This window comes from Heptranchias perlo, chromosome 17 (assembly GCF_035084215.1).
Source record: "Heptranchias perlo isolate sHepPer1 chromosome 17, sHepPer1.hap1, whole genome shotgun sequence".
NCBI lineage: Eukaryota > Metazoa > Chordata > Chondrichthyes > Hexanchiformes > Hexanchidae > Heptranchias > Heptranchias perlo.
Genome location: NC_090341.1, coordinates 53,768,132 through 53,782,643, shown reverse-complemented (window position 1 = coordinate 53,782,643; position 14,512 = coordinate 53,768,132). Strand labels below are relative to the sequence as shown.

General features: G+C 41.9%; 1 protein-coding gene across 1 annotated transcript in view; it reads left to right on the top strand.

Moving 5' to 3' along the window:
- dock3 (dedicator of cytokinesis 3) overlaps positions 1 to 14,512 on the top strand; it is a 1,008,697-nt gene that overhangs the window by 474,199 nt on the left and 519,986 nt on the right. Inside the window, exon 7 of the mRNA XM_067999007.1 lies at positions 9,609 to 9,693. Within this exon, the coding sequence (XP_067855108.1) occupies positions 9,609 to 9,693 (85 nt within the window). The remainder of the gene's footprint in view (positions 1 to 9,608; positions 9,694 to 14,512) is intronic.

Genomic DNA, 14,512 nt, shown 5'->3' with positions numbered 1-14,512 from the left:
AGCAGGCTCTATCAATAATTCACGACAGCTGCATCTGTTACTACATTTACAGAATCATGGCCATGGTGTAGCTCAAGGCTTAATGTGTATTCAGGTCACTAAGACTGCCAATTATCAGCCAACTTCAACAAGTTCCTCACGAATCAGGCCAAAACCAGACAGCTAATTTCCATTGAAATTAGCAGAAGTGCTAAGGCAGTTCAGCTTCTGACTCCAAACCACTTTTGTATGTTTGAATCCTGCAAAAGTAATTGATGAAGAGGGAGAAAATTGAATGAGAGTAAACTAGCAAGAAATACAAAAACAGATTGTAATAGCTTCTACAAGTATGTAAAAAGGAAGAGATTAGAGTAAGTCCCTTAGATGCAGAGACAGGAGAAATTTTAATTGGGAATAAGGAAATGGCAGAGACATTAAACAAATATTTTGTATCTGTCTTCACAGTAGAAGACACAAGAAACTTACTGGAAATAGTGGGAAACAAAGGGGCTAATGAGAGTGAGGAACTTAAAGTAATTAAGATTAGTAAAGAAAAAGTACTGGAGAAATTAATAGGACTAAAAGCTGACAAATCCCATGGACCTGATGGCCTACATCCTAAAGTTTCAAAAGAGATGGCTGCAGAGACAGTGGATGCATTGGTTTTGATCTTCCAGAATTCCCTAGACTCTGGAACGGTCCCCATGGATTGGAAGGTAGCAAATGTAACTCCGCGATTCAAGAAGTAAATGCCAGTAAGCCTCACGTCCGTAGTAGGGAAAATGCTAGAATCTATTATTAAGGACTTAGTAACAGGGCACTTACAAATTCTTAATATAATTAGGCAGAGTCAACAACGGTTTTTTGAAATCGTGTTTGACAAATCTATTAAGAGTTTTGGCAGGGTGTAAGCAGCAGGGTAGATAAGGGGGAACCAGCGGATGTAGTATATTTGAATTTTCAAAAGGCATTCGATAAGGTGCTGCACAAGAGGTTGTTACACAAGATTAGGGCTCATGGGATTGGGGGTAATATATTCTATGATTCTGGTTAAGGATTGGCTAATGGACAGAAAACAAGAGAGAGTAGGAATAAATAAATCATTTTCGGGTTGGCAGGTTGTAACTCGTGGGATGCTGCAAGGACCACTGCTTGGGCCTCAGCTGTTTACAATATATATACAATTTAGATGAGGGCACCGAGTGTAATGCATTCAAATTTGCTGACTATACAAAGCTAAGTGGGAAAGTAAGCCAGACAAGTGCCAGGCAATGACCATCTCCAACAAGAAAGAGTCTAACCACCTCCCCTTGACATTCAACGGCATTACCGTCGCCGAATCCCCCACCATCAACATCCTGGGGGTCACCTTTGACCAGAAACTTAACTGGACCAGCCATATAAATACTGTTGCTACAAGAGCAGGTCAGAGGCTGGGTATTTTGTGGCGAGTGACTCACCTCCTGACTCCCCAAAGCCTTTCCACCATCTACAAGGTACAAGTCAGGAGTGTGATGGAATATTCTCCACTTGCTTGGATGAGTGCAGCTCCAACAACACTCAAGAAGCTCGACACCATCCAGAACAAAGCAGCCCGCTTGATTGGCACCCCATCCACCACCCTAAACATTCACTCCCTTCACCACCGACGCACAGTGTCTGAAGTGTATACCATCCACAGGATGCACTGCAGCAACTCGCCAAGGCTTCTTCGACAGCACCTCCCAAACCTGCGACCTCTACCACCTAGAAGGACAAGAGCAGCAGGCACGTGGGAACAACACCACCTACACGTTCCCCTCCAAGTCTCACACCATCCTGACTTGGAAATATATCGTCGCTGGGTCAAAATCCTGGAACTACAGCATTGTGGGAGAACAGTCACCACACGGACTGCAGCGGTTCAAGAAGGCGACTCACCACCACCTTCTCAAGGGCAATTAGGGATGGGCAATAAATGCCGGCCTCGCCAGCGATGCCCACATCCCATGAGCGAATTTTAAAAAAAGCTGTGAGTAGGACGCAAAGAGGCTGCAACGGGATATAGATAGGTTAAGTGAGTGGGTGAGAAGTTGGCAGATTGAGTATAACATGAGGAAATTTTTTTTAATTTAGAGTTTAGAAGAATAAGAGGTGATCTGATTGAAACATATAAAATTCTTAAAGGGTTTGACAGGCTAGATAATGTTTTCCCTGACTGCAGAGTCTAGAACCAGGGGTCATAGTCTCAAGAGAAGGGGTCGGCCATTTAGGACCGAGATTAGGAAAAATGTCGTCACTGAGGGTTGTGAATCTTTGAAATTCTCTATCCAAGATGGCTGTGGATGTTCAGTCATTGAGTATATTCAAGACGGAGATCGATAGATTTTTGGACATTAAGGGATATGGGAATAAGGCGGGAAAGTGGAGTTGATGCAGAAGATCAGCCATGATCTTCTTGAATGGCGGAGCGTGCTCGAGGGGCTGTACGGCCTTCTGCTCCTATTTCTTATGTTCTTAATATAAGTGCAATTTACCTGGTGATAGCTAGTGTAAAAGTTCTGGACATGTAATATGCATGCTGATGATTGTGAGAATGCAGCTATTCTAGAAAAATAGCATTGCTGTCTTTTTCTCTCTCATCTAATACATGTTTTGTCTATCATATAGATCCGATAAATGATACTTAATTATAGATGCGAAACAATCCTATAAAAAAAGGGATAAAGACAGTCATTTAATGCTTGATACTTCTGATCTGAAACAACTAACACTTTCTCATCTTAATTCCCTGGCTAAGCAACAATTACATTGATTGATCTGAGGCTCTTTGCTTTACAAGAATTAGATTTTATGGCCTTAAATGGACATTGTATCACTGTAGCAGCAGAATAAAACCCTGTGCTTTACATGGTATAACTCTACTGTCCTTATCAAAGTATGTTGTCTAACTCACTCTGAGCAACACCAAGGAAGATTCGAACATCTTTGTACGATGTTGTGTGTTATCATTAGACTCCAAATGTTAAAGATGAAAATAAAATGTTTTAAAAAGAAATAAAATTAGTCATTGACCAGAAACCTGAAATATACAAGCTAAAATTTACAAGCATTTACAATTATCTGGATTCCCACAGGAAGTATTTGAGTTCCGTTAAAGGGAAAAAACAGGTTTAGCAGCTAAACATATCCATGTTCCAGACACCAAGATGGTTTGTTGCCTCCCTGGTGCCAGGGTCATGGATGTCACTGAGCGGCTACAGGGCATTCTCAAGGGGGAGGGTGAGCAGGCAGAGGTCGTGGTCCACATTGGGACCAACGACATAGGTAGGAAGGGAGATGAGGTCCTGCATCAAGAATTTAGGGAGCTAGGTAGCAGATTAAAGAGCAGGACCTCAAAGGTTGTAATCTCTGGATTACTCCCAGTGCCACGGGCTAGTGAGTATAGAAATAGGAGGATAGAACAGATGAATGCGTGGCTAAAGAGTTGATGCAGGAGGGAGGGTTTCAGTTTCCTGGATCACTGGGCCTGCTTCTGGGGAAGGTGGGACTTGTACAAGTCGGACGGTTTGCACCTGAACCAGAGCGGGACAAATATCCTTGCGGGGAGGTTTGCTAGCACTGTTGGGGGGGGTTTAAACTAACTTGGCAGGGGGATGGGATACAGAGTGGAGCGACAATAGGGGGTGATGTGCAGCCAAATATAGAGAAAAAAACAAGTCAGCTTGGAAGACAGGGCAAATATGTGAGGGCAAGGCTGGATGGCATCTATTTTAATGCAAGGAGTCTTGCGAATAAGGTGGATGAACTGAAGGTGTTGATAAACACATGGGAGTATGATATTGTTGCTGTCACAGAGACATGGTTGAGGGAGAGGCAAGACTGGCAGCTCAATATTCCGGGGTACAGAATCTTCAGGCGAGACAGAGGGGGAGGTATAAGAGGAGGGGGGGTCGCAATATTAATTAAAGAATTAATTACTGTCATAAGGAGGGATGATATATTAGCAGGTTCCTCTAATGAGGCCATATGGGTGGAGCTTAAAAACAAAAAGGGGGCAAGCACTTTGATGGGAGTGTACTATAGGCCCCCAAACAGTCAGGGGGAGATAGAGGAACAGATATGTAGGCAAATCTCAGAAAATTGTGCAAATAATAGGGTAATAATAGTGGGGGATTTCAACTTCCCCAATATTAACTGGGATACTCCGAGTGTAAAAGGCTTAGAGGGTACAAAATTCTTAACGTGCATCCAGGAGAGCTTTTTGAGCCAGCATGTAGAAAGTCCTACTAGAGAGGGGGCAGTACTGGACCTAATTCTAGGGAATGTGGCCGGCCAAGTGGAAGAAGTGCTAGTAGGTGAGCACTTTGGTGACAGTGACCATAATTCGGTGAGATTTAAGGTGGTCATGGAAAAGGACAGGGAGGGGCTGGAAATAAAGGTTCTAAATTGGGGGAAGGCCGATTTTAATAGGATAAGGCAGGATCTGGCCAAAATGGACTGGGATCAGCTGCTTGTAGGAAAATCCGCATCGGAGCAATGGGAGTCTTTCAGAAGGGAGATTGAGACCATACAATGGCAACATGTTCCCGTAAAGGTCAAGGGTGGTTCCAAGAACTCCAGGGAACCTTGGATGTCAGGGGATATACGAGAATGGATTAGGAAAAAAAGGAGGGCTTTTGGCAGATACAAAAGGCTATGGACGGAGGAAGCCCTAGAGGAGTACAAAAAGTGCAGGGGGATACTTAAAAAAAAGAATTTAGGAGATCAAGGAGGGGCCATGAAATAACACTGGCGAGCAAAATAAAGGAAAATCCTAAGATGTTTTATAAGTATATTAAGGGTAAGAGGATGACTAGGGAAAAAATAGGGCCCATTAGGGACAAAAATGGCAATCTGTGTGTGGAGCCGGCAGATGTAGGAGGGGTTCTAAATGAATTTTTTGCATCTGTTTTCACTATGGAGAAGGACGATGTGGACATAGAAATACGGCAGGGGGACTGTGATACACTCGAACATATTAACATCGAGCGGGAGGAGGTATTGGCGGTTTTAGCAGGCCTAAAAATGGATAAATCCCCAGGCCCGGACGAAATGTATCCCAGGCTACTGTGTGAGGCAAAGGAGGAGATTGCGGGGGCTCTGATACATATATTCAGAACCTCTCTGGCCACAGGGGATGTGTCAGAGGACTGGAGAACCGCTAATGTAGTACCATTATTCAAGAAGGGGAGTAGGGAAAAACCGGGGAACTACAGGCCAGTGAGCCTAACATCAGTGGTAGGAAAATTATTGGAAAAAATTCTGAAGGACAAAATTAGTCTCCACTTGGAGAAGCAAGGATTAATCAGGGATAGTCAACATGGCTTTGTCAAGGGAAGATCATGTCTGACTAATTTGATTGAATTTTTTGAGGGGGTGACTAGGCGTGTGGATGAGGGTAACGCAGTGGATGTGGTATACATGGATTTCAGTAAGGCCTTCGATAAAGTCCCGCACAGGAGACTGGTCAAGAAGGTACGAGCCCATGGAATTCAGGGTGCCTTGGCAAGACAGAGGGTCAGAGGGATCTTGGTGTGCAAGTTCACAGATCCCTGAAGGCGGCGGAACAGGTAGATAAGGTGGTAAAGAAGGCATATGGGATACTTGCCTTTATTAGCCGAGGCATAGAATATAAGAGCAAGGAGGTTATGATGGAGCTGTATAAAACACTGGTTAGGCCACAGCTGGAGTACTGTGTGCAGTTCTGGTCGCCACACTACAGGAAGGATGTGATCGCTTTGGAGAGGGTGCAGAGGAGATTCACCAGGATGTTACCAGGGCTGGAGCGCTTCAGCTATGAAGAGAGACTGGGAAGATTGGGTTTGTTTTCCTTGGAGCAGAGGAGGCTGAGGGGGGACATGATTGAGGTGTACAAAATTATGAGGGGCACAGATAGGATGGATACTAAGGAGCTTTTTCCCTTCGTTGAGGGTTCTATAACAAGGGGGCATAGATTCAAGGTAAAAGGCGGGAGGTTTAGAGGGGATTTGAGAAAGAACTTTTTCACCCAGAGGGTGGTTGGAGTCTGGAACTCACTGCCTGAAAGGGTTGTGGAGGCAGGAACCCTCACAACATTGAAGAAGCATTTGGATGAGCACTTGAAATGCCATAGCATACAAGGCTACGGACCAAATGCTGGAATATGGGATTAGATTAGACAGGGCTTGATGGCCGGCGCGGACACGATGGGCCGAAGGGCCTCTATCCGTGCTGTATAACTCTAATACCCATGACCTGTTAGTATATGTATATAATAATTGTGTAATTAGCACATTAAATCTGCAACAGGAAAAATTCAAGTGTCACACTTTTCTAATTGGCTCAAATAAAGGAAGTTAACCGTACTGATTTCTTCAAATATAGATCAGGAAAGATCTCAGAAAACCAACCAATTCAAAAAGTACATTGCTCAGTTTATTTTTTCAAAGTGGTTCCAACTGCAATCTTAGACTTATGATCCAGTTGTTTACAACATAAAATACACACACAAAATATTGTACAAAAAAAAATTGAATTTTTCAATAGAATGAATAATTTAAAGAACAAAAGAACTTGCATTTATATAGCACCGTTCATGAATTCGGGACCCAAAGCGCTTCACAGCCAATGAAGTATCTTTGAAGTGTAATCACTATTGTAATGTAGGGAAATGCAGCCGCCAATTTGGACACAGCAAGGTCCCACAAACAACAATGAGACAAATGACCAGATAATCTGTTTCATTGATGTTGGCTGAGGGATAAATGTTGGCCAGGACACCAGAGAGCTTCTTGGATCATGGGATCTTTTGCGTCCACCTGAGGACAGATGGGGGGGGCTTGCTTTAACGACTCATTTGCCAGCCTAGATTATATGCTCATCTCTGGAGTGGGGCTAGAACCTACGACCTTCTGACGCAGAGGCAAGCGTGCTTCCACTAACTCAAGGCTGGCGCCCTGGTCAAATTTCTTGGAGTGGTTTTTTGGAGGAGATCAGGTGGAAACTTTCAGACATGCTTGCAAAGGTGAGCAGAGGAGAGGTGTGGGGCACTGTGCCAATGCTACCTAATTAACAGCTGTAATTTATTTGGAAACCATTTTCATGGTTTGGTGGCCTAAAACCACGAAGAACCCTTGGAAAAAAATTTAAAAGTTGGAGTTCATCCCATTTTTATCCCAAATGCTTTGAAGCCATAAGAAATAATTGAAAATTACTTTCAGTATTTGTATCTTTTTGATTTACAAATGTTTATTTTCCTCTATCCCGCTCGCACCCGCCCTCTCGTCCCTGTTCTTCCCTCCCCCCCTCTGTTGGTCAGTGTGCCTGGGTAGGGTTGCTCGAACTGGTTGGATGTATATCTGGATGTTTCATCACATGACCTCTCACCTCTAATCGTCCTGCCTACTCAAACAGCCTTTTTCCCCATCTCCCAAGATTTTTCTAATTAATAAACAAAAGTGTTCAAAGAAAATGGAAAAAAAACAATTTTTAAAAATGCCCCTATGATTTTTCTCTTGGATTGCTTGCAGCAGTGTTCAGGAGATTAATCTTTAATTCCTGGAAACTCCAGGACAATGTTGGAGGGTTGGCAACCCAAACCTGTTGTAAATATCCCATTGCCTGTTCTGTCACATGGCCTGATTATGGTTTAATTGTCCCTTCTCCATATCCATATCCTTGCAGAAACTACACCTCCCTCCCTGGCTGTTTTCTTAAGTATCCCCTGGGCTATGGAAGAGAAAAATGAGCTCGGGTTTCTGTTCCTATGCTACTCAATAACCTTTGCTGGAAAGGACATTGGTTGAGGACAGGATCATAGTCTGCTGAATCAATTAGTCAATTGACATTCACTGTCAGAGCTTAAGCTGGTCACTTGAGCAAAACTTACAGGCTGGCACCGTGGAACCATACTACAATAAGAGTCAGCTCTTTCAGTAGAGATGGGGAGAAAGTTGAGGAAAAACGAGGGATACGTATAGAAGGCTAGGAAAACATCTGAAACATTTTCAGCTATAATTTGATGTGGGCGACGCATATAGAAAATAATTAATTAGATAGGAAGAGAAGATACTTTAAGATGAAATAATAGTACAATGGTCAAATTTCCACGTCCTGGTAAAACTTTGCTAAATGTTTGTGAAGCATTGCATCTCCATATATTGAATCCTGTCCTAATATCCCATATTTAGTTGTTCTTATATTGGGTTGGTGCTACTAGCTCCTGGGACACACGTCTCGTATTCCCACAGCAGCTGCTTGTAGAGTTGCTGGACTCATTAAGGCAAGCTGCCGGAAATAACAGTTTTTAAAAAAAAAATGGGGCTTCCTGATGTTGGGCCTTAGTGAATATGGCAAGTTTACCTGTCCAGGGGGTGGGGGCGGGGGCGGGGGGTTACTAAATATTGAGAGATCTAGAAGCTGGCAGCTCTTTCACACCACGAAACCCACTATAAAAGCAGCCTTAGTCTTAGCTTTCCTGGCCCTTATACTCCTGCTGGGATTTTTCAGCATGCAAAAAGAGCAGTTTAAAGTATGACATTGGGAAAAGTGTATTCTGTAAAGAATATGAAAAATCAGAATCAGTTTGTCAATTATTTAAGGAATACATCAGATTGATCTGTGGTTTTATTGGAGCAGTTTCATTTCTTTCCACCATTCTCCAAAATTCATAATGCTTTGTGATAAAGGAAAATTAAAATAGGTGTACATTCTAGCAAAAAATAAAGTGTGCTTGTGACAGCTGAAGTCTCAAAAGTATGAGAAACTACTCATGACGATATAATTAATCTTGGAAACTGTTGATGAATAGAGCAAAATCTTAGGTTTTTAAAAACCCAGTCCTTTTGGAGGTTAATGTAGAGAAGCCCTGTTGGCTCTCTGGATTGGGGTTTGCTAGTATAGTTTCTGAATGTTGTTGAAAAACTTGTTTTTTAAAATCTCAGTTTGCATATTTACCAACAAACCTACAGCCTGTGCATTAGACCCAAACTGTTGTCACTTTTTTGTGTTCTCTGGTATCTGAATTTTAGAATCACAGCTGTACAACTTTGTATGGTTGCCAAGGTCTCCAAGCATTTGCCTGCAGGATCTCTTTCCCCCAGTTTCCTCCTCCTCCTCTCCTGAAAGCGTCCTATTCACCTACAATTCCACAGGTGCCAGCAGCTCTCCAGTACTTCACGCAAGTGCCCGTTTCATGTCTGAGCCTAGAGAGCGAGTGTCTACTATCTGACTGATTTTGGGGGACCTCCTAGCTAAGCTAAACCTTGTCCTCATCTCATGTCCACACATATACTTTCAAGAGGAATCATTGGCTAGCAATTTTAGGCCTCAATGAAAAACCTTTGCTACAACTGGTTATGCTGGTCTTATTTTAACCCTTTGAGGACCTCAGTCTGCTTTAACTGAAAATAAAGAGCAATATTTAGTTTTTTCTTTCAGAATTTACTGTACAGTCAGATTGCACTGTTTATTTTCTCTGTTACATAACATCCAGCATCATACTTATGCAAAATATGTAGAAAGTGTACAACAGTGTACTTTTTTGAATCTCAAAAGCCCTTAAAAATTTGGGGGCTAAATGCATAATGTTTGCCGTTTGTGCTCTAATATAATTTTCTCTGATTCATCAGACAGATGGGCATGGACCTGGTTCCCAGAAAGGACTTTGAAATGGTTGATCCAGAACAGCTAAGCGTGGCAGATCTCTATAAACTGGTGAGTGCTCACTACCATCTGATTTGTTTGTGTGCAGCATGGAAATTGTATCTGTGAAACAGCCAATAACTCCATTGACCAGCTCTATCTATTCAGTAAAGTGATTGCAATTGTGACGTCTCAACCAGCATGCATTCTCTTTAACACACTGGCGAAGGCAGCCTGAGGGTTTTTAAAGATCTACTTCTATCGAGCTAAGATGGGTTCAGTAGTGGCTGATGTTAGTGGAGAAATGTTACTTTCCACCATGGCTGGGTACTGTGAGGCTCAGCCAGAAATTTCAACAGAGGGATATTCTGATTGTACTGTACTTTCTTTCTCTGCAGCAATTCTTGCCAAACAGCTAGAAACCCTATCATGACTGCAAACACTTACAGTTTTTCCATTCATTCATATCTTTATTGTTGCTAATTGTTTAAAAGCATAGGCATTAGTAAAGAGAACCAATGCTTGCTTTTATCTGTGATAGCGGTTCTGTTAATGAAGAATCATGGGCTTTATGCACAGTAACAATTTTAGCCACTGTGAATCAAGCTTACTGCAGTGAGTTTGCTCCATTTTTAAAAAATCTGCTAATCTTTAATGGAGCACTAGCAGTTTCTCTAACATTTTTGATCACTTTTAATAAAATGTTGATACGACAACCTGGAGAGAAATTACCCCTATGTTTCCTGTGCTTTCAGGAACAGATTCACACCCACCACATCACAAAAGAATAATGAAAATGCATTTATTTATTTGGTGGCAATAACTTCCACATTGCACTGCCAAATAAAACTTAAATTATAAATGATAGTGCCACATGCCTCTGATGGCTCTTTGCAGAAGTGGTAGCTTTGACACCAACCATGATTTCTCTCTAGGTTGCAGAATCTGTTTGAGATGGACCTTACTCATGAGACTGGGTGTGGAAGTGATGACTGACTGTCTCAGCACATCATGAGCAAAATATTGGAATGAAAATGGGTGACTCTGAAATGCCAAAGGTGGGGGTGGAGGGAAGCAATTCTGTCCACCCATTGTGGGGTGAATCAGGCTTTGCAATGGAGCACAAAATAAACCAGATTTTATAATGCCCAAATTGTTCACAAGATAATAATGGATGAGGCAGGTATTTTGGCCCATTTGTTTCATCCATTGAGAGATCCTAATGCCACCCATCTCCGAGGTAACATCCAATTGTTTCTTAAATGATTCCAGGGGTTTTGCCTCCACTACTCTATCTGGACATTTGTGCCACCTATTAATTGCTCTTTGTGTGAAGAAAAAATTCCTGATATTAGTCCTAAAAGTACCCTTCTCTAGTTTGAACCTATGTCCCTTTGTTCCACTCCCGCAGTTTAATTTAAAATTATATTCTGGGTTAACTTTTTCCTACACCCTTAATAATCCTATACACCGCTATTGGATCAGACACCTCCTTTCCAGGCTGAAAAGTCCAATTCTCTACACTTTCATCTCAGTCATACCCCTGACATTGGGATTAGCCTCAGGCTTTTCAATGCACTGCCTCCAACGCTTGAATGTCTGTCTACATCATGTTTCTTGGCTGACCAGAATGGGACACAGTATTAAAAGGTGTGGTCTGACTACAGCACTGTCAAGCTAGATACTTGCCTTCTTGGCCTATGTTTACTGTTTTGGCTATATAGTTCAACATTCTATAGGCTTTGTTGGTTGCTGCACTGCATTCGTTGGACATATTTAACATTGAGTCCACGAGGACTCCTAGATCTCTTCCAGCTTCATCCTAAGTCATTTCAAAAGCATTCATGGAATATGCATATCATCTATTTTTTTTCTTCCTATGTGCAGTACTTTATATTTGACTGCATTAAATATCATCTGGCATTGTTCTGCCCACTTATATATCTTGTCCAAGTCATTCTGTAATTTCTGAGCTGCCTCTTACAATTCCACTGCCTCTCTTGATTTGGTGTTATCTCCAAATTTGACCACTTTGAATTGAGCTTCTGAATCCAGGTCATTTACATAAATTAGAAACAGTAGTGGTTCCGACACTGAGCCCTGAGGCACCTCACTCAGTATTTCCCCCCCCCACTCTGACGTAACTCCACAATCAAGTACTCATTGTTTCCTACTCTTCAACCAGTTTCTTGCGCATTCCCAGGGTTTACCCTGTCTCCCCACAACTTCGCATTTAATAGTTTTTTGTGTGGAACTGACAAAAGCTTTTGTGAAGTCACAGTCATACGACTTACCACGGTCCACTTGAGTTGTCACTTCCTCAAAGAAGTCGAGGAGATTGATCAGGCAGGATCTTCCTCTTCTGAATCCACGCTAGCTGCTGTTAACAAGGTAATTGTTCTGCTGATAATCCTCAAGTTTACTCCTAATAACTGATGCTGTTATTTTACATGGAATGGAAGTAGTACTAATGGTCAATAGTTGCCTGAGTGTGTTTTGTCACCTTTTCATTATATAAATGTAAGGAATCTTACAACACGAGGTTATAGTCCAACAGTTTTATTTGAAAATCACAAGCTTTCGGAGGCTTTCTCCCTCGCCAGGTGAGTGACGAAGGAGACACTCACCTGACGAAGGAGAAAGCCTCCGAAAGCTTGTGATTTTCAAATAAAACTGTTGGACTATAACCTCGTGTTGTAAGATTCCTTACATTTGTACACCCCAGTCCATCACTGGCATCTCCACATCATTTCATTATATAGGCACACCTGTTTCCAATCTTCTGGTACCACCCCTGTGATGCTTCACAAATTTCTAGTCTATCCTCTTTCAGCAATCTTGGAAAGTGCCATCTATCCCTGGGGCTTGTATTTATCTCGAGCCTGATTAGCCATTAATATTACTTGGGATATCTTTGATTGGAGAGTGCATGTTGCTCACATCTGCCCTTGTGAATTGGAGGAAGTAATCATTTGGAATATATACTGTTTTGTGCTTATCTCACTTTCAAGCCCATTTTGCATCTTTTGTGGCCCCACGTTCTGGAATCCCCCTGCCCCCTCCACCATCTTCTCCTTTTAGACTCTAATTAAAACCCACCTATTTGACTAAGACTTTCTTTGGCTGAGCGTCTGTTTTTGCCTTATGCCTCTCTAAATTGCCTTGTGACTTTTGTTAAAAAGTAGAAGGTGCTATATAAATGTAAGTTGTTTTCACCTCTTTTCTGACTGCTATTGCAGCAGTGAAAGAGTTTTGTTTACTATTATGCTTATCCTCAGCTGCTATGCTTTTTTCCAGATCTCTCTCTACCTCTGTTCCTGTTTTTAACATGTTTCTACAATTTCTTGTATTCATCCTAATGGGCCCCTTCTCTTTTCTCCCTGCAAGATTTCTACATGCCATTTTTCCTCTTTATCTCACTTCTAATTTGTTTGCTCATCCAGTTAAGGTCACATTCGTGTAGTCTGAGTTTGTTGGTTTTGGAAATGTATTTATGCTGCATGCTCAGCATTATACTTTTAAAAGTGTTCCATTTGCCTTCTATTGAACAACCTTCCCTATTTGCTTTAGTTGTTCCCTGATTTCAAGAACATAAGAACATAAGAAATAGGAGTAGGAGTAGGCCATAAGGCCCCTCGACCTTGCTGCGCCATTCAATAAGATCTTATGTGATCTTCTACTTCAACTTCACTTCCCCGCACTATCTCCATACCCCTTCATTCCCTTGGTGTCCAAAAATCTATTGATCTCAGACTTGAATATACTCAATGAGCATCCACAGCCCAAGGAACTTACCCCTTTTAAAATTACATAGCTGGCTCCTGTTCTTCATTATTTCAGATTGCTAGATCATATTAAAGTTTATCATTCTGTGGTTGCTTGTCCAGAGGCAGTCATGCAGTACATCTCAGGATTCCCAGTATATATTTGGTTGGTTGAACTTCCCCGTTAAGTTAACTTTCCTGTTCTCATATATCCTTCTTATCTCTTATTATGGCAAATTGCCCTTTTCTTTTGCTGACCAGGTGGTCTATAGCAATACCCTCACAGGTGTTGCTGATTTATAGAGCTACACAGCCTTTTTTATCCACTTATTTTCTAGACACTCTATATCCCTCAATGTTGTATTAATTTTCAACCTCTGTATTAAGTTATGTTTCTGATATTCCCATCATATTGTAGTTCCCTACTGCCACAACAGCCTCCAGTTCCAGCATCTTATTTCTAATCCTTCTAATGTTCATGTATTATCTTATAGATTGGCCTCCTCTCACGACCCCCCATGTCTGCCTATTCCTGGTTTCTGCATCATGTGTCTCACTCTGGTTATCTGCACCAATACCTACCTGTTGGGAGAGCACTATATAAATCCAAATCGTCTTTCTTTGTTGACTACTTTCTCACCTTTGATCCTTCTTGCCTGGGATCCTGTTTTCTCCTCCAACCATGCCCCCCCCCCCCCCAATCTGTCTAGGTTAAATAATTTTCTATTGCTGTCTTGATGTCCCTACTTGGTTTAAGTGCAGCGCATCTCTCCTGTCACAGTCCTTTTCATTCTCGAAGTGTTCCCTATTTATGAAGGTAGCATTGTTCTTGCACCAGGCTCCCATCCACTCGTTTATCTCAATTCTTTTGGTGAACTCCTCTCCTTTCCCAAATGCTGTAAGTATACCAGAGAACATTACATTTACTTTGTATCTTCTATCTTTGAGTTTTGAGCCAATTCTCATACATGATGCTTTGAAGCCCCTATATTATTCCTCCCTATGCCATTTACCCCATACATGGACATCTACCACTCAGTCTCTACCTGTTGCCATCAGTATCCCTTCTAACCTTTCCTAAATATGTACTTTCCTGGCTCCAGGAAGACAACTCACCATGCTCAAGG